The sequence below is a fragment of the Teleopsis dalmanni genome, chromosome X (genome assembly GCF_002237135.1).
Source record: "Teleopsis dalmanni isolate 2A chromosome X, ASM223713v2, whole genome shotgun sequence".
NCBI lineage: Eukaryota > Metazoa > Arthropoda > Insecta > Diptera > Diopsidae > Teleopsis > Teleopsis dalmanni.
The window spans coordinates 8670433-8695670 of record NC_051848.1 but is presented as its reverse complement, the minus strand read 5'-3'; the positions used below and the strand labels follow the sequence as shown (position 1 = coordinate 8695670).

Here is a 25238-nt window from a genome sequence, read left to right as displayed (position 1 = left end):
TAGAAATGCATTTTCAATTTAAAAATTTTTGCAAATTGATATTTTGTAGTTTTTCATTATAAATAACTTTAAAAGTTTTATCTTTTGTAGCTAATGGAATTACAAAATTCAAAAAACTGGGGTAAATCATAAAGTCAACCGTTTTGCCCTTTTTGATCCTCTTCTAATATTGTAATTTCCTTTAAATATTTCATCGCCAAAGAAAAATTTCTCTGCTTCAAGCCATTTCTTCATGTTTAGCAACTAAAAAAATCCATTGTGGATTAGATTAGATTAAATTTAGAAAAGGGTTGGGAACTATATCACCACATTACTGTATCCTTTGAGAATTATTGTGACAAACCAATTTTAGTTCCAAAGGGTCGTAGTTGTTAAACATGCCATTATATTCCTTGGAGAGATGTTGTCCAATTCCATTATAAGTGGATGGGCAGTTGATAAGTATCGAAGTCTGAGTGAGGCGAGTTTATCACAACGACATAGTAACGTGTTTTGTTGTTTCCTCTTCTTCTTGACAAAGTCTGCAACTATCGTTTCTTGTAATGCCTAGGTTCGATAGATGCTTTTTGATTCCGCAATAGAGAAACTCTTTCGCATCGCTTAACAAAATCTGGAAAGCCAACAATGTAAGCGTCGAAACTAAAACCAGAATATTCAACGCCTGCGTCAAATCGACATTATTATATGGGTGCGAAACATGGTCGCTTACGAGGGCCTCGACTCAGAAGATACAATCCTTTGTAAATAGAAGCCTGCGGCGTATTCTGAACATATGGTGGCCTGCAAGAGTCTCCAACGAAGTGCTATGGCAGCGTACCCAACAAAAGCCAATAGAGAAAGAAATTTTGAGACGCAAATATGGCTGGCTCGGCCACACACTTAGAAAACCGACAGATGCAATTGCCCACGCAGTCATGGAATGGAACCCGCAAGGAGTAAGGAGACGAGGTCGTCCCAAAACCACCTGGCGAAGAACAGTGGCAGCAGAAACAAGCAAATCCTTTAACCAGTTACGTTTTACTGCCAGAAACAGAGAGGAATGGAAGAAGTTTATAAATATTATTTGTGAATAGACTAGGTTCTAATTTTTAAATTTTTAATTTAATTTTTATAATGAAGAACATGTCTTAATAATAATAATAATAATAGAGAAACTCAGTGAGGGACTTTATGAGAAAGATATAAAATCTTTAGCTTGTCTGCAGGCAATTACATTATCCTAACTAATATGATCTGCTTTTTCCAGTCATTCAGTAATTTTAAGTTTAAAGAAGCTACATGAAGAATTACAACGTTGAACGTTTTCATCGATTTGATCCAAATTTAAAATTTATTTAATTTTACTAAAATAACACGTGGTACTCCCCTTTATTTATTAATAGGCAACCCAATGATGACTTTCGTTAACTTTGTAACGAAAGTACTGTTGTGATACAATTTAATTTTATACTGTTTTTTAACCTTCTTTTTTTCCTCTCATCTCAAGGACGTATTTTGTTAAGTGAACTTGAATATAAAATCCATTAGAGTTTATATTGTGAGGTTCCATTGGAGCCCCAATGCAACCTCAAGGGCTGCTGTCGGCATGGTTCTCATCGCTGCACTTATCATTATGTAGGCTAATCTCTTTAGCTTTCGTAGATTATCACTATGGATTAAATGTGAATAATAAGACTGAGTAAGTGAGCCAAATTTATGAAATTTCACCATTGAAACTACAGAGGTATATATATTAAGGAATTGTAATATTTTTATGTTAATGAAATGTAGTCGTTTTACTTTCGAATTATCATTTAAATTGACTAATCTATATCACATGTCACTTTTAATAGTTTTTTTCTAGGATTTCATTGGCCTGCATGGAATGTATGTAGCCAGGATTTTAGTACGGCAAGGCCCCAATAAAAATCGAAGCACTATATTTAAACATGTATATATATATGTATATAAATTCATTATTAATGCATCATGAATGTTCAACAAAATAAAAAACAATTTTCCAATTACTGCAAGTCTCCACAAAATAAACACTTTTCTGTACGGGACTGCTAGCCTCCACTACTACATTTGCCTCACCGCTTTGTTTTTTGGTCTTTTTTATTACATGGCCACATATGGCAAAGACGGTTTCTTGCAGTTTAGCACCGATCGGACTAACCTTGCTGCCACCTTGAATGAAGTTGTTTTTTATCTTGTCTATTACTACCACTTTACTGACTTTCTACGCTTTTGACGCATTTCTGTCATATGAAACTGGTCTAATCGTATTATTGTATATTTTCCGTTGTAACTACTGTGGTATTTTCTTGTCACACTGAACAGTATAGGCCAATACAGTAATGCTTTACCATCCACTTTGAATCCGAAGTGCAATTGAACCGCACAAACACACCGTTTTAGCAGATATAACAACATAAGTACTTAACACTCACTACCGTTTTGATGGGTTTATTGATGGATTTTTGGCGTTTCTGCATCATTGCAGTGTCACCATACAAAAGCTTTGTCACACTGGAATTAAATTGGTTCAGTATTCATAGACACAGCAGTAGTAAATTCTGTCCAATGACAAAAATCTCTAATTATGATAGAAAGCAGTTTATGGTAGAAATTATAAAAGCACCTATTCATCATAACAAGTGGTTTATCGAAGAGAAATGGAGAAATTGACTACATTATGTTTTATATTTATTTAAATAAATTTTTGCCGAACATATATATTATTCAGCTTGAACAAGAGAATAGAACATTATCTGCAATGTTTTCGCTTAATATCAATGGTTTGTTTGTCCATATATTCAGGAAATATTTTGATTGTGCCATTAGTGAGACACCACGACCGACCAAATAATAGATTAATAATACCAACTTAATTAAAACAGAGCCAAGTCTTTAGTCTAATCTTTAGTGTCTAAAAAGATGAAACCCCTATATTCACTAAAAAAGTAAAGTGCAAAACGAGTAGTTCTTGAAATTCCTAGCCGATTTTTAATTTGCAATAACTTTATTTCTAAAATGTTTTCCAATTAAGTAATCAATATAATAATAGGTAATTCAGAACTACGAGTATTCAAAATTTGCATTTGTTTAAATTTCTTTAAACTTTTAAAATGTAACTAAAAACTACACTTAATTTTAATTTTTTTTTAAATAAAATTTTAATAATGATTTTTTGCTGGTTTTTTTAACTTTCAGTTATAAGTACAACGAATTTTAATTACAAAAATCAAATAAAAAGGAAAAAACTTTTAAAACAAACAACATGAACTTTATACTCAGAACATCAATATTTAAATTTTTATTAAAACTGAAAATTAATTCGGTCAATGACTTGACAATAGCCTTAGACAGGGGTGTGGGGAATTACAATCTATCTACAGATGCGATTTATTGAAACTAAAAGCGTACGCTACTGAAAAAACAATGACCAACAAACAATGAACTCGAAACTCGAATACAAAAACTAAAATAGCGGAAGGATGAAATACCAATAAAATGAAGGTGGAACCAACAATTGGAAAAAGCAAGTGGTTCTTCTAATAAATTTTAAATATAATTTTAATATCAAAAATTTGATTTCATTTTACTTACTTTTTTATGGTTGTAAGAAATACAATATACAGCGACCAATGTAAGAGTAACGACAACTCTTTAAAACACTGGAAAACAAATTAATACATGCCCACGAAAATTATTCATATACTCTGTGAATTTCATGGATCACATATTTTCTGTATTACATTTTAATCTATAGTTCAATGCACCAATATCGGTCATAAATACACTACAATGTCATCAATTGTCAATAGATAACTCTAATAGATAAGCTAATACAGTTAAATACTTGGGCATGGCACTTGATGCGAGACTTCGGTGGTGTAAACATGTCAAAAAAAAATGTCAAGAACTAAATCTTCAGTTCAACTCAATTAAGTAGCTACTTCGATGACATTCTGCTATATCAATCGAAAACAAGCTAATAATATACAAGCCCAAATTGGACATAGTACCTGCTCAACTCAGATAATCCAACGATATCAAAACAACATCCTAAGAACAATTACCATAGCTCCATAGTATGTCCGTAACATACTACTACTTTCGTCGTGACTTGAACGTTCCGACAGTTGCTGAAACAACCACGCTTCAGGCTGAAGTACATAAAAAAAGACTTGAAATTCACTGCAATATAATCACTTCTTCAAACAGACGACCTCATACAACGGCTTAAGAGAATCAAATCGTCTGATTTAACTAATTAAATTACATATGGTACTAATCATTATACTATAATATTACAGAAAAGAATTAATACGGACTATTTTAGGTTCCCAATGTAAAAATATTTCCAATTAGATTTTATGTTTAATTAGGCTCAATTGAATTAAATAATAAAATAAAAAAAAGTGAATAAAAATTGCAGTAAATGTTCACTTGATAAGGCAATGTACACATGGCCACATATGGAAAGGAAATATCACCCTACAGATAAAGTCAAGATGTATGACTATTTACAACCTTAGCCAAAAAAAAACTTCTAAGTTTAACTATTCTTATTCTATTCTTATTCTATTCCTATTATTCTTTTTCTTCGCGGTAGAAAAAAGTATAAATCTACACAGCGTATGAGTAACATTAAATAAATGTTTGCAATTTTTTGAAAAAAAAAAGAAAAAAATCACTAAGTAGTTTATTTTGGAACCCAATCATAAAATCGTATAGGATTGCTTCAATATTCTTTCACAAATTAAATCGAATTAAATAAAAAAGTATGTCAACATAGAACATATATGACATAGAAATTGAAAAGATTTAATATATGAAATTCAAAATAAATAAATAAAAAAATATACCAACATATAAAATTGTAGTTATAAAAAAAAACAAAAATGTAAATAAATGTTTACCAAGATTTGTATCTCAAATACACAATTTGATATGCAAACTGTCCACTTTTACCACTCATACCTTTTGTCGCTCCATTTGCAATTTCTTCACTACTATTTGTATATGTGCTATCGGAAATTCTTTCACTGAGGAAGAAACCAGTTATATTTTGCCAATCATATGGTAGTTAATACATGTAGTTTGTGTAATCTATAAAAAAAAATTATTTATTATAAAATTCATGAAAAATACATATACAAAAGCAAATCTTGAAATTAGTTTTGTAAGACACACATTTCAGAATCTGAAATAAGGACATCCTAAAAGAAATATTATATATTAATTTTTTTACAAAAAAAAAGCAAAATACTTTGAGTACCTTCAAAGTTTAACAAGAAAATTGTCCAGTTACATCATTCATACCCTTTGTAACACCGCTTACAATTGATCCACTGCAATTTGTATATATGCTAGCAGTACATCTTCCACTCAAGGAAGAGTCCGAGCAATATGTGGCAATCATATGACGTTTAATATAGTTTGTGTAATCTACAAATATATAAAATTGTTATTGTTAATACATATAAAATTAACAATTTATAATTAAATTTATTAAAAAAACTCATTTACAAAAACAAATCTAAATATATTAATTCTAAAAATAGCAACATTCCCTACCACACTCCTCGTAACAAACCTAAAAAGATAAAAACTAAATCCATACCGTTGAATTTAGGTAATTTAATTGATCTTTCGTCCTTACCGATTAACAGACCAAGAAACTATCAAAAATGTATTTCCCTAAAAAACTGTCTCTTCCAAAAGCGAAAGTTGCGCAGTGGCAAAGGAAACGCTTGATTGCCCAGAATCATAAATTTTTACAGAATGATTTAGATGAGTATTATACACTACCTCTACATTGTGACCGAAAGGTTTTCGGAGGTTCTCATTTAAAATTCGCGCGCTGTATATTTTTCGATATTTTAAGTTTATGTAGTTTGCCAGCACTGTCCTTAATTACTATGCCAAAAATGAGCGCGATCTGTCGGACAGTTCGTTTACGGCAGCTGTTGAAACCAGTTCACCTCAGTAGTGCGTTGCGAAAAAAACAATGGAAAAAAATATTGAACAAAGAGTTTGCATCAAATTTTGTTTTTCGAACGAAATTTCGTGTGCAGAATCGTTGCGAATGCTACAAAAGGCTTATGGGGAATCAGTTTTATCGAAAACTCAAGTTTATGAGTGGTACAAAGCCTTTCAGGACTGTCGTACGACCGTCGAAGACATGCCGCGTTCTGGACGACCTTCGACCTCTACCACCGACGAAAACATTGAAAAGGCAAAGGAAATCGTGTTCAAAAATCCTCATGTGAGTGTTAGAGAGATAGCACGAGAGCTAGGCATCGGTCGTGAGATGGCTCGTTTGATTTTGGTGGACAATTTGTGTATGCGACGTGTCAACGCCCGGCTTGTTCCGATTCACCTCAATTTGTTCAACATTATCAACGATTTTAAGGCCAAACATTCAATAAATACCATCGAACAGCCACCGTATTCACCTGATCTTGCACCGTGTGACTTTTTCCTGTTTCCCAACCTCAAATTACCACTCAGAGGAACGCGTTTTGAATCCATAGAAGACGTAAAACAGAATTCGCAGAGGGAACTCAAAGCCATACCGGAAAGCGCCTATAAAAAAAATGTTTTGATGATTGGAAGAAACGTTGGCATTTGTGTATCGCTTCTAATGGAGCATATTTTGAAGGAGATAAAATAAATATTGATGAAGATTAAGAATTTTGCGTTTTATTTAAAATTTCCGGAAGCTTTTCGGTCACAATGTATGTCAATTAGGCTGTATGGATGACAAGTAATATGAATATATTTTTTTCATAGAGTTCAAAATATAAACAAATTAATTGGAGAATAAGAAAATGTTAGTCTTAGCTATGATGAGTTATATCTCATATCTCACGAAAATGCGTCTATTAATGTCATGTATCCATTACTTACTATTCTCTACTTTAAGTTTCTAAAGACTTATAATCAAATATCTTTTCCGCGTTAAATTAAATTGGAATATATATTTAAATTAAATTAATATTTAGGTAGAGCTAGCTGGCCTAGACCACATATGATTTTATAGAACCATAGCAAAATATAGTAATTTTTCTAAATAAAGTTACTGTCTGTAGAGATTACTTATGATATGATCTCTTTGGTCTGTATCACTTTGGTAAATCTTAAGATATAGTCTGGAGAAAACCACTTAAATAAATAGATAACATCAACTAATCTTATGTCTAAATGGAAAATATTTTTCGGACTTTTAAATTTCTTGTAATCTGCTCTCTACACAAGGACTTTAACATACACACAACAATTATAGTTAATTGGTAAAGGCATAAGTTTATATGGATATCTCTTACCAATTACTTTATGATATTAAACCAATTGCAGTACTGTATTAAATGATTACCGCAACATTCCCAAACACTAATTGATACATTTTAGAAATACAATATATTTTGACAAACGAAACATCTATTCAAATCACTAAACATATATCAATTAACATCAATAATTAGCACAATAATGTTCTACAATAGCACTTTTAATATAAAGAAAATAGTTTATATATATAAGAAGCGTCAGAAGATTGTATATTGTGTAAAATATATCACTATAACATATTTTCATATATTGTGAGAACACATTAGAAAGATAAAATGATCCCACCTAACCTGCCCTTAAGGATGAAATAACCTATATGGGATTAGTTAATTAATAACAAACAGTTTTATTAACCCATTAAGATTTTTTACATTTTTTTGTAAGAAAAACACGAATTTATAAGTGTAATTTTTTGTTTAAAAAACATTTTTAATTTTTATGTGTTAAAATAATTAAAAAGTTAAGTAATAATTAAAAAAACGTATTGAAAATTGATCGTAATAACAATTTATTTGTTAATTTAAATATAAATCTGTAAAGTCTATAAGAAAATATTAACAGAGAATATAATGGAATAAATCAGTTCGTATGTCTTGTTGACTAATGGATTTTGTCGCACTCCTAAAACCGTAATAACAAAATCATATATCCTGACTCGAAGCGTGTATTGACGCAAGGCCTCAAACACTAGCCAGGCTCTGAGAAGGTGCCATGGTACATTAGGACAAATGACATCCTCAGTGACCTCAAGATTGGTCAGATCAAAAAATAAATAAAGGATATAGCACTGAAAATATTTACGAAGACCTACAGGATTTTGTAATGTCAACATTCTGGAACATGGCAGGATCGCCATGTAATATTATATGAAACGGCAGGTTTGTCACATAATAGGATTAATTGCCTTTTTTAAAATGGACAATATTTAAACAATAAGTATGAAAAGATTGTAAACACTTATTTGAGTGATCAAAAGAATCTGTTTTTATTTAGAAAATTCTACACTATTAATACAAAATTATTCTTATGTGCAAATTTAAATACTTAATTCTTATTTATTTATGAGTAGCCAATCAATGCACTGGTTACTCCCAATTTTTAATAAAAAATAGAATTCAGTATATAAAATTTATATATAATATTTATCTCACTCTCCTAACATATGTTAGAATGCATTATTTTATGCATATTACTCATACATTTTTTTAATGCATATTATTCATAAATATAAGCATATTATGGTGTTGTATTTCCCTTAACACCAAAAATGACGTCAGCTTAGAGGTTCAACGAAGAATCACTCTTGCCAACAAATGTTACTTCGGGCTAAGTAAGCAATTGAGAAATAAAGCCCTCTCTCGACAAACAAAATCACGCTCTACAAATCTCTTATCACGCCTGTCCTTCTGTATGTTGCAAAAGCTTGTACAATTACCAACAGCGATGAGAAGGCGTTAGGAGCATACGAGAGAAAAATTCTTCGGGAGATCTATGGTCTCATACACATGGGCGAGAAGTATCGAAATAGATAGAACGATGAGCTGTATGAACTATACCGCGATATTGACATTGCTAAGCGCATAAAAATTCAGCGGCTACGCTGGCTTGGTCATGTCGTGAGAATTAAAGAAAGTGTTCCGGCTAATAAGGTATTTGATTCGGTACCCGCAGGTGAAAAACGCGGTAGAGGACGTCCGCATCTTCGGTGAAGAACAAGGTAACCAAAGATTTGGGGGCGCTCGGTACTACCAACTGGCGTCAGAAAGCAACTAATCGGGCTGACTGGCGGAGGCTACTCGACGCGGCCAAGGACGATCCACGTCAGCAATAGCCTACTAAGTAAGTAAGTAAGTAAGTAAAAGTAAGTAAATTATGTCACAATTGCTTTGTCACTTTATGCAATCACTTGCCATATTAAGCAATGATATAGGTCATGGGCACTATCATCAAATCTTAGAATGGTTACAGGCTCCTCGGGGAGGTTTGCAGATCTTAGGTCAGTTACTGCTTAGTCAGATGAAGTGATAAACAATAATCCAGTCAAGGCGTAGAGAGGGTTTATGAAGAAGCCTCGCAATTAGTAGAGAGTAAAAGTGCTTAAGTACATAGCTCAACATAGATAGAATACTGGTGTTATTCTATATTTATGAGGAACAAATATTAATTCAGAATATATTAATTATTCAATTAAATTTGAAACATTTGTATTGTAAAAATTTAAAATGTACATATATATTAATAACAAATACATTGCTCTAAAAAAATAACGTTTTTCTATATAAAGAGCAAAGCGTGCATGATACTCCCTAGTATGAAAAAAAAAACTATAAAAAATAAGAAAACATGTTGCCAAATAAACACTTCCATGTAAGCAGTTAACAGAAATTAAAATGAAATATTTTACCTTAAGTTCTATATTGTCATATAAATAATATAAAAACAAAATACAGTGAAACTTCCATAACTCGGAGTACCATTTTACAAAGAAAAGGTTCGACTTATGGAGACTTCGAGTTAGGGAAAGTATTATTGTTTTTTTTTTTTAAAGAAACTAGAATTACTTTGTAAGACATTTATTTATTTAATTGAAATAAAATACAGCACAGAAGTTAAAGTAAAGTAAAATATTCAGAAATCAGGGTTTAGGATTTTAATTTTTTTTATCAGTAAATGGTTTGTTCAGTACCTTTGCTTTCATTAATCAAGACAATCAGTACTTGCCTTAAAGTTATCATCACCAAACCGTTTCGCAAACTCCACTGCCTTGAGCATATGAGAATCTTTTGATCGACATATTTAAATATTGACTTTCTTACTATTTTTCTGCAGAAGTACCAGACTCTAATGAAGCAGTAATAGATTCTTTATGTTTTAAAATCGTTGAAAATGTACTCGCCAGGAAACCAAATTTAGCAGCCATTTCTTTTTTTTTGACCCACTTTAGTTTTTACTGAACTGTACTACTCTGTACAAACTACTCTGTGTTGTGTATTTTGATAATCAAAAGCGACTGGCGTTTGCATAAAGAAGCAACATAAGGAAGAAAAAATTAAACACTTGGTTTGAAAAAGGGATTTCCCCTAATAGCGAAATGCATCCATACTTAAAACAAAAATTCGACTTATAGAATGCACTTTCCCATATTCCTATTGGTACGTGACAATATTTTTATTCGATTTATAGAGAAATTCGAGTTATAGAAGTCCGAGTTATGGAAGCAGAATTGTATGTGATTTGCTGTCTAAAACCATGCTGCACTGTTTTTAGTTCGAGTTGTAGAAAATTCGAGTTATAGAAGTTTGACTGTATTATTAAAAACCAACAAACTGAGACGACACATATAAATTATTTTGTGTTAAAAAATTTATTCAATAATTTTGCATACACAAATTTTTTTATTAATAATCCACACACAACAGTTGCTGTTATGAAGAAATTTAATTTTAATATTTATAGAAAAATATTTAATGAATATTTTTTTATAAACATTATATATAATAAAAAAACTATGGCAAACATATTTCATGTAAAAACCGCAGAAAACAATTGATTCCTTTGATTCATCCGCAAATATTGTGCTCAAAATAATGTGCAAAAATCATTCGGAAAAAAGTCATATAAATAACAATTTAAAATAGGTTTGTCGTTCTATTCAATATCAACCACAAAAGTAAATAAAAGGAATTATTATAAAATTTCAATACAAACGTTAAAATTTACAATTATTTAAACAAACACAATATTTTGCATTTAATTAATTTAAATGAAATTTATTTAATACTGAAGCCGTACTAAAATGAAACCCATTCTTTCCAATGATCAATATTTTTAATTATTTTATTGTAGATAGAATCATTCAAAAATGTTGTCATTAAAAGTATGGTATTTTAAAATGTGTACTTAAAATTATTTCTAATGAAAATAGTTTTATATTATTTTGTAAACAATTATAAAGTATTTAATTCAATTTTCAAAAATTTGCTATTATGACTCATAATTTTATTTGAACATTATGTATTTTATTGAATTTTACTAAATCTTTATCAATTTTAATTTTGCTTTAAAATTATTTAATTAATATTAATAAACATTAAATATATATATACATTCAGAGCGGATCGATGTTTTTTCTTTTAAGCATACTCATATACCACACCTATAAGATCTATAGGCCATTTTGAGTAACAGTTAATTTAAAACCACATTGCTGAAGTGAGTCCATGTATTTTTAAAAATAGATTGTTTTTGGATTTGCTCCTAAAAAATCGACTATTTGATTCAATTACAAATTTTGAATCAAATAACAAAAACTTACTTAAGATTTAAAGCACAGAATCTTACAAAAATTTCCCAATATCAATTGTCAAATATATATGAAAAAATGAATGTCGCACGAACTACCTTAAAATAAAGCTATAGTTTTTGGGCACGAAATTCAACTACATAAACACTAACTTAAACCCAGTTTTATCTATAGGTTTATACTAATCTTTAATACTTTTCATTTGATTCGAATTGCACCCGAATACAACCAGAAATAATATAATAAATAAATAAACAGGTTTTCGAAAAGTAATGAACGACAACAACAAAATTTCTGTTTTATATTATTTTAATTAATTGAATTTTTGACTGATCATACAGCTGTTTCGAGTATTGCCACATACCCATCATCAGTGGTCTTGGAAACAATTCTCGTATTTAATTATTCGTAAATAGGATTTTGATATTGCATGTACCAGGAACCGAACACGTGTCCTGCCAAATTTGAAGCTCAGAGTCAGCACACCTTAACCAACTGACCCAAATTCACTTGCTGTGTTTATATTACAACGAAGTCATAAACCAGTTGTAGAATAATTGAGTTTTATTAATTATATTTGTATTTTTTAACTGTTTGATTTCAATTCTATTCTTTAGTAGATTCATTATTTATTGCATACTTTTATATTATTTTTTCTAGTATATTCAGGAACGTAATATTGACAAAGGCATGTTAATGTTACTCCACAATTCGCACGGGCGGACTATAATCGATCAAAACCAGCAAAGCATGGATGATATATTCTAAGAATATACAATATTGACATCAATATTTCAATTTAGATAAGATTTTTTAACCAAAAAATCAGCGAACTAAGAAGTACATTTGAAGATATTTATTCATAAATATATATATTTTGCAATTACTATTTATGTTAAGCATTAAATAATTTTTGAACAAAAAACTCATTATTATACTTTTTAATTTCTAATCAAACTTTATTACTAAAAAAAATTTTTTGTTTCTTTTAGTTTTTTGATTTTGAGGGAATTAAGTGTCATTGAATCGAAAACCAACATTGAAATTTATAGTCTAAATAATTAACAGTAACTGAAGAGTAGTTTAGGAACTACTACTTAAAACGAAGAAACGGAAGCGCATTTATCCAATTAATACTTTTTCCATCCAATTTAGACCGGCGGTATGCCAAATAAAAGAGTGCAGGGATGAAAGTAATATGAAATATAGTTTTCATATACTTTAACACAGTTTCCAACTTTTTCTTTCCCTTCTTAAAACGACCATCACTGCGCTCTGATTTAATAAGTGGTACCTTCTTAGCGCTTTGCGGTAAAGTGAATAATCCAGACAACCCGTATGTGCCATCTGAAACGTCAATTTGTGGCGTTGGCTCATAACGACGACACATTAAAGTAACTGCAGGGTCTGCTTTTGCTATGTTATCTCTTTCAGCAAACAAGTCTCCGAATGCTTCACTTGAATCCTAAGACATACGTAATTTAAAATTATATATATATATTATATTTTATATTACCATCACTTATGATCGAATATCTACCGCAGAAGACAAGTCAGAATTTTTTTTCTCTGTGTTCAAAAATTGTAACGTTCACTACAAAACAAATAAATACAATGCATTTCTCATTTTTAACTTCTATAAGTAAATATTTTTTCAATTTCAAATTTATAAGCCAACTTGATTCCATTTTACATCAAAATTGAAAAAAAATTTTTTTTTATTCTTTAAGATTATTAATACAGACTATGTGGAAGACAAGTCATAACTTCCACAATTATTTAGCAAACATTTTTGATTTTACATTCCACTTAATTTTGTGGAGTATAAGAATATGACGCACACTATTAAACTCTGTGCTTGGATAGTGACACAAAATCAAGAGTTTTTAGAACATCAAGCTGCTCTTAACCCAAGAACCAGTATAATGCGCCAATAAATGGCCCACTGGAATTGTAATTCAATTAAAACCGGTTATAGTTGAGGATTTACGTTTGCATATAGTTTTCTCCTTGATGCGAGGCGAGGCCCATATAACATCTCTGCTCTCACAGCACCCGGTTACAAAAAGCTACTCTATACAGAATGAAAGTAAAGGCAGTCATTCTACTCCCGTAACTTTGGGTTTTAACCACAGCCATCATGGTACTCTAATTAAGTCAATCTCTGTCGGTAAGCTTTAGACCCTAACTTCCGTGGTCCCAGATTTAGACCTCGAGTCGGGTACCGCAAGTAAAACTCATTGACTACCATTTATACATTTATACATATAGTATTGGGTAGTACTTACTAAATTTTAGTGCAGGTATGACTTGCCTCAGGAATATTCTATCCCATTTCTCACAGAGGTGGACATGTGATATCTTTTTCTCAAACTCTATCTAAATTCGGCAAAGCTTCATATCGTCAAAAAATTTATTGTACCAGCAAAATTTTAATGATTTTATTATAATAAAAACATTAATTATTTTAGAAACTTTTATGTTATTGTATTACTCTGAATTAACTCTAAGGACCTAGATTTAGAGTAAGTTATGTTGCCATTGAACTGGATGTAGAAATAAGATAAGACTGAATGCTGTTGGTCTTTTGGTCAAAAAAAATAGTTATAAATCAATTCATATTTGCAACTGACAAAGGTTATATATGGATAACAAAGCGATACGGAGTGTCACCAGCTATATCTGAATGATATGTTGCAATGTCGTGGTAGTAATGGATGCGTGTTCCGTCCACATTATGAAGCGACGCAAAAATAAGGCTGAAGTATCATCGAACGTTGTAGAAATAATATAAGCAGTTGAAACAGTCTTAATAGCTACCTGTCTGTATGTGAAAATATACCTCTTTCTTCTTTAGATATATATCTGTAAAAAAAGAATAGATTCTTAGAATTCAAAATAAATTTAGTTTTATTGCTATGATAATAATGAATGGACTTCTGTTTTGTCCACGTTCTTAATCGACAGAGAAAAAGCTGAATTATATTAAAATGTCTTCAAACATTGTTTTGAAATCGTCTTATAGTTTCACTTACTCCATGGACGAGAACTCAGTTACCAAGTTACCAAGTTATTCGCCGGCTGTGGGCCTCAAAAAGCTTGCACATTTACACTTATCTATCGTTCGAAACAAATTCGTGAACTTTATAGATTATTTCTGCCGTATCAACCTACAGGTGGGTACGTCACAAGTGTATAAAATTAAACTTTTTACATGTAAGTACTTTCGTAATAGTAGTGCATTCTTCTTTTTCCATATTTATATTCGTTACTTCGTATTGGTTACTTATTTGCTGTTGCATAGTATTCGGTACAGAATTTTCGGTACTTAGTATTAATTACTTAGTATTCATTTTTGTATTAGTTATTTGGAGCCAGTATTGCAATGCACATTCAAATCAAGTACCTCTTAAATCTTTGCTATAAGGAATTTAGCTATAAATGTGACTTTAGTGTTAAATTCACATTTAATGTTGTATTTAAGAATTGGAATTAAGAATTCATAACCAAAGTTTCCTCATTGAAGTGTCGTAAATGAGATTTTATTTTGTAGAATTTCTTACACTTTTAATTCGGTACAAAGAAGAACTCTTAAAACCGGTAATATAAAGGCATACAGTATACATTTAATATTAGATTATATTTATGTTTTTCAAATAATTAAAATATTATAAATGTATTAAATAAACTAATGTACTAAGTAATGCACTCAATATGACTACAAAAAAAATCTTTATTCGTTATTGCGATATTTCTTCAGCATTAAATATAAAATAATAAGTAGCTAAATTACAAAATGTTTACCTGCAATTTAATTTTTTCATAATTAAAAAACAGATAACTTGTTATTTTGATCAGTATTCCCCAACCGCTGGCCTGCGCCATTAGCACCTATAATCAATGAATTATTGTATTTTGGCCGATATTATTGTTTACGAAGATATTAGATCTGTTCCACGAACTACTCCTAGTAAAACTCAAGTAAAACACAAGTAAAATTTACACGAAAATACACGGGAATTTGCTGATGGAACGCGCTTGTGTATACACAGTGTTATTCAAAGTTCCTACGAGTAACTCGTGGAACAGACCTATTGTTTACCAGCCCCTGCAAAATACATGCAAAATATTGAATATTTTTATGGTCCGTAGTAAGTGTTGGGCTAAGAAACATTGATTTAGACGTTATGTATTTAATCAGAAAATGTGTTCTTTTTAGCAAAGCAATTTACTTGGATCCGAAAAGAGTCAATTAAATGATTTAGGTGTCCATTTGCAACTATATCAGTATTGCTCTTAATAAGGATATTTCTTTTCAGTTGCGTATAAGGACGAGTAAATTTATAATTAAAACAAAATTCATAATCATACATGTATACATAATTTCTCTAATTATAAGATTATATCTATAATAATACAGGTATCATATACTATGACAATAGAGACAAAAATTTCCTCTCCACATAATAAACTAAGCTCCTTGCAATACCACAATATTCTCGAATAATTCTAGTTTAATTCACAATATTTTTCATCCTTTTCAAAGTGTTATCTGCTTCGATACTGTCTACAAATTTACGTATTAGTCTCCTTTTGTACTGTACTTATGTGCTTAAAATCAATCATTCAAATTTATGCTCAAATCAATCAATTCAACAGCAATTTGTATAGGTTTATTGTTGTGTTTGTTGTTGTTGTTGTTGTTGTTTCTTTGTTGTTATAATAATTAATTTCATATTACAATGTTTCACATTGTGATTTGATTTGATTTGATCTGATTTGCTTGCCCATATCAATTGGAGAAGGACTATGGATGTATAATTAAAGGTTGCCATTACTGTTGATGATACCACTACGCTTGCCTCTACAATTTAAATGAGTCAAGTAATTTGAATGCAATCAGATTTAAATTACTGTTTACTGAAGCGTAGATATCAGCACCGTCACGAATATACAGGGCATTTCAAGGCAACTTTACATTGCTTGATAAGATGCATTCACATAAAACAAAAAGATTTTATAATTATTTACAAGTGTGTATCATCTTCACATTTGTTTGAAAGTGCCTTAAATTTGGAAAATTAACGTCATCCCATGACATATGTACATCTCAAAAATGATTTATTCAAATACCTTGAAATATTTAAAGTATGTATGGTTTATGAGACCGCGTGAACACTGCGAGGCTTACTGCAGTTCTTTCTGGTCATTGGTTTATAGGAACCCAAGCAGAGAAACTGCGCATTCCTAGTAATCCTCACTGTCGAAGTTGTGGGAACCCGCAGGAAAAAAAAAAACCATAATACATTTTCTCTGTGAATGTCCGGCTTTAGCGGTCAGAAGATATAGGTTCTTAGAAAGATACTACTTTGATACTCATAGTTTATCAGACCTATTAAATTATCAAAATTTGGCGGGATGGATTTAGTCTTTACTGTTCTCTACTAGGGTTTTTGTGAGCAGTGTGGTAACAAAACGGCAAAAAATCTCTAATTGAGGTACATGGAAGTTATCTAATGGCGTGCCACCGCAACCAACGAATCAAGTATGGTTTATGAGTAAAGCTTTATCATGATATTATTTTTTATATAGAAGTGGGATTCTGTATATGTATATATACTTGGCACAAAGATATTCGAAAAATGCCTGCCAGTCAATACATCACATTTTAGAAGCTACGTAGTTGCCAATCTATTCTTTCTTAACCGTGCAACAATTAGAAGTACATATTTTTTTAAATGACCCGTTATATTCAGCTGTTATCAAAGCATATCTATATATGTATATATATACACATATAAATATAAAACTAAATATACATATACGGAATTGCACCTATGTTTGCATCAAAAGAATATAATTTTTCACATTTTCGATATTTTGTTAAATCAATTTATTGCAAAATTCTATAGTAATAGTAGTCGTTTGAGATACACTATTGTTTCAGTTGCAAATAAGTTATTTAAAGTATTATTATGTTTCAGTATGGAAAGTATCTGAATATGAAACCATTTGTGCCAATACCAACGTACATACGAGTATAAACTTAATGTGTTCACTGTATCTATTAGCAATTTGTTAGAAATTCTATTGTTTAATTAAGAAATTCCAACTTAGAATAGAAATTTATACTACAAACATAACAAACTGAAATCAAGCAATGCAGTGGAATATCAGAAGAAAGCAAGAGCATTTCATCCTTTGAATACAAATCTGAAGCAGGAAAAAACTCGCATAAAAGAAATTCTCACATCTCAGTTTACCACACACATTCACTAGGAGCTTGTTATTTCTAAAGAAGCTACTTTAAGTTGTGCTATGGCTCAATTTGCAACATTTGTTTTGATTTTTTTAATGGTGAAGCAGAAAGTGCAAAACCATAAACAACACAACAGACCAATAAGCTTTAATAACAAATTTCTCATGTTGAGGAGTTCTTTGCTTTGGAGTTCTGGATACATTGTTCGCATTTCGTATTTCTCCATATAAAATAACAGAAGTTCTAAGACAAAACATTTGCACAAAGGAAACGGAAGTGGAGGAGACCGCAAAGCTCAGTACGCCAGCGAAGCATGAAAAAATAAATGTGGAAATAGGAGAAAAAGAATTTGCTAGCTTCGCACCTTAGGAGTGTGCACATAACTCCAAGGTAAACTGATACTGCTGGGATGCACGCTTTCGCATAGCCGTAGATAACGAAGAAAAAAATATATCATCATCTTGCAACATATTTTCGCATATTCCATTTGCTTTCTGAGACTTTTTTTTTAATAGGAGTAGAAGAACGGAAAAACAAACTCAAATTGATATTAATTCAGCATTTTTGTTATGTAGTTTAGAATACTAAATGAAATCAGTTTATTCACACAAAAATAAACTACAAAGAAATCAAAACATTTAAATACAAAGAAATATATGAAATTACACATTCATAAAATAAATAAAAATTAGAAGAAAATAGATATATACAATTTATAAAAGTAAATAAAAAAACATTATCTATTTGTTAAGATACGATACTATATATTCGTTTTAACATTTTTCGAACATTTTTATAATTTTATGTATAGAACAATTTATTTTCGGAACAAGTTTCTCTTTAGTTACTGCTTCGTCATTCCAACCAATTCCAACCATTTTTTTCCCAGACATATGCTTATAAAGAATATATGGTAGTCATTGGTGACTAGTCTACCATCTACTAACTGAAAAGAATACAACTGAAATTGCAATTCTTATCTCCGTTACAATCAAATTATGACTTTGTTTATTACTTTAATAAAAGAGCAGCTGGTAGTCATTATTCTAGCAAACAAATCATAAATACATTAATCATTCGGTATTCAATAAATATGTTAAATGTACATATGTTTTTTTTTGATTCTTATATGAAACATAGATCGCCAACAACACCTCTTCGTCAACACATGGCTTCATCAACAACTTTGCTCGATTTTTTGTTACATTTTTTGTTCATTTTAGATCAAATCTATACTGCTTCCGGCGGCCCTTCTTTTACTGCCATTACTTTTTGACATTCTAACCCATTTATATGTTTTTGTTATTCTTTTTAAGTTATTTGCTTTATAAATCCCAACAACAACAACAAGTGCTGTGTAGCCTGTCAATGCTGCGACCTGAAGATCGCCTATTTGACTATGTTGTCAACAAGTTTTTTTTTTCTGGATATGACAGATCCAATTTCATTTTGCTCACCGAATTTCGGTAACAACATTAAGCTGGCTTGCAGAACTAGTTAAAGTAATAGGCCAAAATATTCGCATAAAGATCGCATCTATTGATGAAAGTCTGAAGGCGTCACATAATCGCTAAAGTTGCTTTATAGGTGGCAACTTATAGTACAGAGATGTATACTATTATTTTCCCCATAATGTTGCGACTATACTGAAAGAAGACAAAATTTATTCTGTGTTCGACATTAAGCTCAGTGTCTTCATCTGCAGTAAACATAGATTCTATATAGCATTTTTTTTAAAAGATTTTAAAATTGTTGTAAAGAGGGGTCTTGAAGATACCTCGAGTCAATAAAGAGTAAAAGTGCTAAAGTGCACTGGCTCAAACAGCTTCAACATAATAAATATTTTTATATCTTCTAGTTTTAGATATAGCAATTCTCTACTTTCCAGTCTGATTGTTTGCTTACAGACCAGACAGGAGGGTCCACATTCTCAACGTCAAGTCTCACAACCTATATGAAAGCAAACAGATGTCATGAGCAAGATAACACAATAAAACAGGAATGTGTTATTAATATAACATTCAATACAACTGTGTTGGTGTTGGAGGCAAGAAGCAACCACTTACTTGGCGATAAGGAACGCACAATTTCTAATTATATAAAACATGGCAAAATGCGATATTTTAGTTTACCAAATAATCTCCTATAGACTTCAGAACCATTTCTTCAAAGACAATATATAAAATATGTATTTTAAAGTTACTTATAAAAATTGAGGAAAATTGCAAACTGAAGTTTGCCATACTCCAATGGAAAATAACTATTTTTTAATGCACATTATATTAAAAAAGAATTCAAAGCGTAATTAAAATTTCTTTAGAAAAAAAATATTTAATTATATATTCTTAATCGCTTTACTATACACATGAAACTCATCCCATACCAAATATAAAACATGTTTTTAAACGTTAAGGATTTCTATCTATCAAATTGCAATAGAGGTTTAGCAAAAGGTTTTGAACCAATCGCATCTTCTGATTTTAAATATATGCGGAATCATTGCAAAATAAATAAAAAACACTGCATACGAAATTAAAGTCAACAATGAACGAAATTCAAATATATTTTATGTGACATATTTTATATACAGAAGTTACTTATAATCATTATAAAAGAATAGTTATTTTGACTTAACAGTAATTGATTTATCTTTATTATTGAACTACAAACATTTATTAGTTCTTTTCTGGTTGGTGTTCAAAAAAAGTATTTAAGTATTTATAAACCTATTAGTTTTTTACAACGACTTACAAACCCAAATATATTCACCCATTTGAATGACACACTTCCTTTTTTAACTTTTTTGTATCCCCAATATAGGATAAACGCCAACATAATTACTTTTACCCATTTGAATGTGGAATTAATGTTTTTGTTTTCATCGGGATCGTCACTTCCAGGATCCATTCTAAATGAAAAACTTAAATATAGCTGTCGCCACGTGTAATTTTGATTTGGACCATCGAAGATATCATCCGAAATTGCTAATACATCATCGGAACCATAACTTATAATTGATAGGCTCGAATTGGATGCATCAGCATCATAAGAAGTTAGTGTTGGTGTGGCGGCAGAAATAAACTCAAAAGATATATCTGATTCTGAATCCATAAAATCCTGAACACATGAAAAATTGAAATATTTTATATTCGTTGAATAATAAATTAAACATATTTTACCATTTTGCTAATATTAACAATTTGTATATTCTTATAAAAATTATTTTTAACCCGAGCGAACAATTTGAAGCAATGTGAAAAAAAGTTTGATGTTTTCTATATGAAACACATCTTCACATTAATTGTTTTGATTCTGCAAATGACAAATAAATTTTTAAATAAACTGTATATGTATAGTACGCAACAAAATCTGCTTATTAAAAATCATATATCTCTTACATGAGAGGTATGTTTTAAATGTTATGACAATAGATAAGTCAATTGAAGTCCAATTGAAGAAGAAGTGTTGCTGAAACAGTGATGGAAGTCTGTTGTTGATGGAGTATTCGGCCGTTTGTGATTGTAATCACAATAGTAAAATAGTGATCGAACTATCTATTGTGATCGTATTATATACAATAGTACATTAGTTTTGGTGAGAAAGGTGTATTAAAAGCATGGGTTTCTTTGTTTTGGATCACTCGTAACATATTTAAAATAATTGCGTGGAGTTGAAATTGAATTTATTATTCACAATAGTACAATTGATACAACGTTTACGAGCACAACTACAAAAGTAATACGAGAAGCAGATTTAAAATAACATCAGGATTTGCTGTGTGAAAAGGTTTTTAGTGAGGCAAGCAGAACGATAAAAATTACAATCCAGTTTACAATAATTTGTGCGGTGTGAATAGACTTTAAGATACTCTATGTTTTGCGTGCAATATAAAAATTGCATGATATTAATTTAGTGATACGTAATAACAAGTTATTTACGAAATATAATAGTCCAACAATGTGTCACAGTGGCATTGTTCATGCCCAAATAACTATTAATTAATTACTACTTTAATATTTAACCACAGTTCTACTATATAATAAAATAGATTTAAAGGAAAATTTGAAAGAAATAAATATAATATATAAATGCATGTAAAATTAAAATAAGTTTTTAATATAGAGAGTTTGAGTTCACAGCGAAAACGTCACCTCTAACCATTTTACTCCGAAAAAGTACTAGAGACCTATATGCTTAGAAAAAAATACTTATTGGACATATGCAAACGAAAAGTATCTAATTTTCATAATGTAAGATATGTACTATATGTTTCTCAATTATAAATTAGAATCATACATGTTATATATTACAGAGTCCAAAGATTTGAACTAAATACTTGCTTCCCATACAAACAAATAAAACTTAATAAAAAGAAACTCGTGGAAGCACTAATGTAGTTATTCCAAAATGAACAAAGTCCAAATATCACGTTTAATGATGGTCGGTACAAAGTCATCACTAAATATTTTTTTTAACAAAATGGATTAATATGCATTTAACCGTTTTTTGTTTTCACAAGACGGAACTACATGATATATTATAGATTATTAGCAAAATCAAAAAGTTATTTATATATTTCTGTAGGCATGAAAAACGCCTTCACATGCAACATGAACTTGTGTTATATAAACAAGGTCACTTGTAACTTCTGTTCCAATTTTATCACTTATTAACATAACATCAACCATCTGTTTCTTTCTTTCTCCTTTTTTATTCTTCCTAACTTTCTCTTATCATCTCTTCTTGTATTTTTAAGTAAGTCTTGTTATTCTTATGTTTTCTTATTTTTAAAAACACGATCTTATTCAATAATTAATAAAGGTTTGCATACATATCTACGGTACACTATAATACTTTATAATGTACGGTACTTAAAACTGTACCGTACATAGTCTTTATGATACTGTGTTATTTGACACAATCACACAAGATAAATTGTACGAGGCAGCCATTTTTATTATGAGAGAGACTGACGTGAAAATGTGTGAGCAAAGTAAGTAAATGCCATTTTTAATATTTACACTCATACAGGGTCAACCAACAGGGTCAAAAAAAAGGCAGTTAAAAAACTCTCAACTCTCTCTTATTGATAAAAAAAAATTTTATGAAAAATAATCCTCAGATAATAAGACATGAACATATGAAAAATGAACAAAAAATTTTACAAAATTTTGAGAAAAATTAGATTTTACAAAGTGTTATTTTATATTTCATTATAGTTTCTTAACCCAATTAAATAGAAGGACATATTACCCATGTAATTATTGAATATTTAACAATATGAAAACTGGTATATAATGCATTACATTATATGCATTTGCTAAAGTCTAGGAACGGTCGGATCTATGCTTCGTAGCCTTTCATGTATACAGACCATGAAGTATCGTTCGCCTCTCCTGACAAAGAAAGATAAGCAGGTCTCTTACGATTAATCGCTGACTACATTATATCCATGCGATAGGATCGCATTTCACCAATTCCCGTTTTTCACTTTCACTTCCATATCACATTTGTTCACTTAATATCTAAACCAAGTAATGACATTATACAACCTCAAGGCATAATGGTTTTAATGGAAGCTGAATATATTTATATGGAATTCAAAATGTAGTATGATATAGACAGAAAGAATAGAATTTTTGTTTATATATTTAATAACTGTCAGTTATAAGTAATATGAATCATGCGTTAAGGTGAATGTTAAGGTGAATAACACCTAAAAACGTTACAAGCGTACTATCAATGGTTGAGATGCATCTGTTTTCTGGGTTTCTGTGTTATTGTTAATAATTTATTTATTTATAATCAATAAAACCAGCAAAGTGATTTTTTATATAAAATGGTAGAATAACAACAACACGGTTGTGTCAACGCAGATATGTTTAACAATTGAAAAACAGATTAGAACTTGAAGGAGTAAATCAGTATGAAAAATGCAGAAATATAAAAAAAATAATATAATTTATAAATAATAAATATTATATTATTTATTTTATAAAGAAACTTTTCAACTACAACAACAAAAATTCATTTTATATTATTTTAATTAATTGAATTTTTGGTTGACCATAATAGCTACGAGTATTGCCAAATCAATGGTCTTTGAATTATTTCTTTTATTTAATTATTCGTAAATAGTGTTTTTTTTAATATTGCAAGTACCAAAACTCGAACTTGTGCCCTTCCAAATTTGAACCTCAGAGTCAACGCTCCTTAACCAACTGTCCCAAAGCAGTACTTGACTTTTGTGAAAGTTAAGTTTTATTATTTTATATTTATCATTTACTGTATAAAATTGGAAACTTAGAAAGCACGAAAAACCTTTATTATTATAACAATTTAAAAAAATTTGATCGTTCAATTAAAATCTCAAAATCAAGGATTTCGTGAAATTGAAGAAATATACAAAATTTTCACAAAAATTTCATAAAATACCCATGAAATTCATCAAATTTACAACGATTGCATTTTGATTTTGTATTGTCAGTTTTTGTCAGTTTTTGTCAATCAGCAATTCAAACAAGCAACCAAGCCGACATATAGACAGACAAATGAATATTGTATGACTACTGTATGTCAAAGCCACGGGTAGACGAACAGACTACCGGAACAGACAGCCAAATCCACACGAATATGCATACTTGACATGCTTAAAAATTGAAATACGTTTGCACTTCAAGCTTATTTATAATAAATTATTGCATGAAAGGCAGCAGGTGAAGCAGAAGGTGAGGCCACAGGTGAGGCAGCAGGCGAGGCATGCATGCACGCATGCTGCACAACATGTTTAAAGCATTTTACTGAATTATTTTTGTATAATTTTACTCAGAGCAAATCATTTCCAAAAAAGTTTTTATTTATTCAACCAATACATTTACATCTTTGGTTTTAAATTGTTGCCTTCTTACCGAAACTGTATGCTTGCATATTTGCTGAATGCCTTACACCACAAACTGCATGCTAAACGTTTCATACAGCATACAGCATGCTGTATGTTACATGCTGCTTGCTGCATGCTGCATGCAGTACGATTTGTTGGTTTTGACGTATTGCTTTTAGACATATTTGATTTCCAATTTTATACGAAACGTTAAATCGCAACAGCAAAGACCGTAAAACATTTTTGCGATGCATGTGTAAGATAGATGTAGGTGAGGTGATGAGGGCTGACTACTGCTATATACATATTTGTTGATCTGCTTATTGTTGTATTTGTTGCAATATTGGTGTAGCAACTGAAGTTAGTAGAGATTTCTACGCTCTGATGCATTTCATTTCATTTAAGCAAAACAAATTTACAACACGGCATATGTCGTATCACAGGAGCATAGAGCA

At 30.3% G+C, this 25238-nt stretch overlaps 2 protein-coding genes and 1 long non-coding RNA gene across 3 annotated transcripts in view; all 3 read right to left on the bottom strand.

Annotated features, from left to right (window-relative positions):
• Positions 1-5431, bottom strand: part of LOC119661913 — a 29793-nt gene extending 24362 nt beyond the window's left edge. Inside the window, exons 1-3 of the long non-coding RNA XR_005250634.1 lie at positions 5267-5431; positions 5182-5207; positions 4969-5097 (exon numbers count right to left, since the gene is read on the bottom strand). This is a non-coding gene — a long non-coding RNA (uncharacterized LOC119661913). The remainder of the gene's footprint in view (positions 1-4968; positions 5098-5181; positions 5208-5266) is intronic.
• A 7196-nt stretch (positions 5432-12627) lies between these two features.
• Positions 12628-13234, bottom strand: LOC119661912. Its single transcript, XM_038071426.1, has 2 exons — positions 13161-13234; positions 12628-13109 (listed from the first exon to the last, which is right to left on the bottom strand). Exons 1-2 carry the CDS (start codon positions 13161-13163, stop codon positions 12738-12740), a joined length of 375 nt encoding a protein of 124 aa, XP_037927354.1. The 5' UTR covers positions 13164-13234; the 3' UTR covers positions 12628-12737.
• A 7304-nt stretch (positions 13235-20538) lies between these two features.
• On the bottom strand, positions 20539-21192 carry LOC119661911. The gene is made up of 2 exons (XM_038071425.1): positions 21083-21192; positions 20539-21020 (listed from the first exon to the last, which is right to left on the bottom strand). The coding sequence occupies exons 1-2, from the start codon at positions 21083-21085 to the stop codon at positions 20622-20624; spliced, it is 402 nt and encodes a 133-aa protein (XP_037927353.1). The 5' UTR covers positions 21086-21192; the 3' UTR covers positions 20539-20621.
• Positions 21193-25238: the final 4046 nt, after the last annotated feature.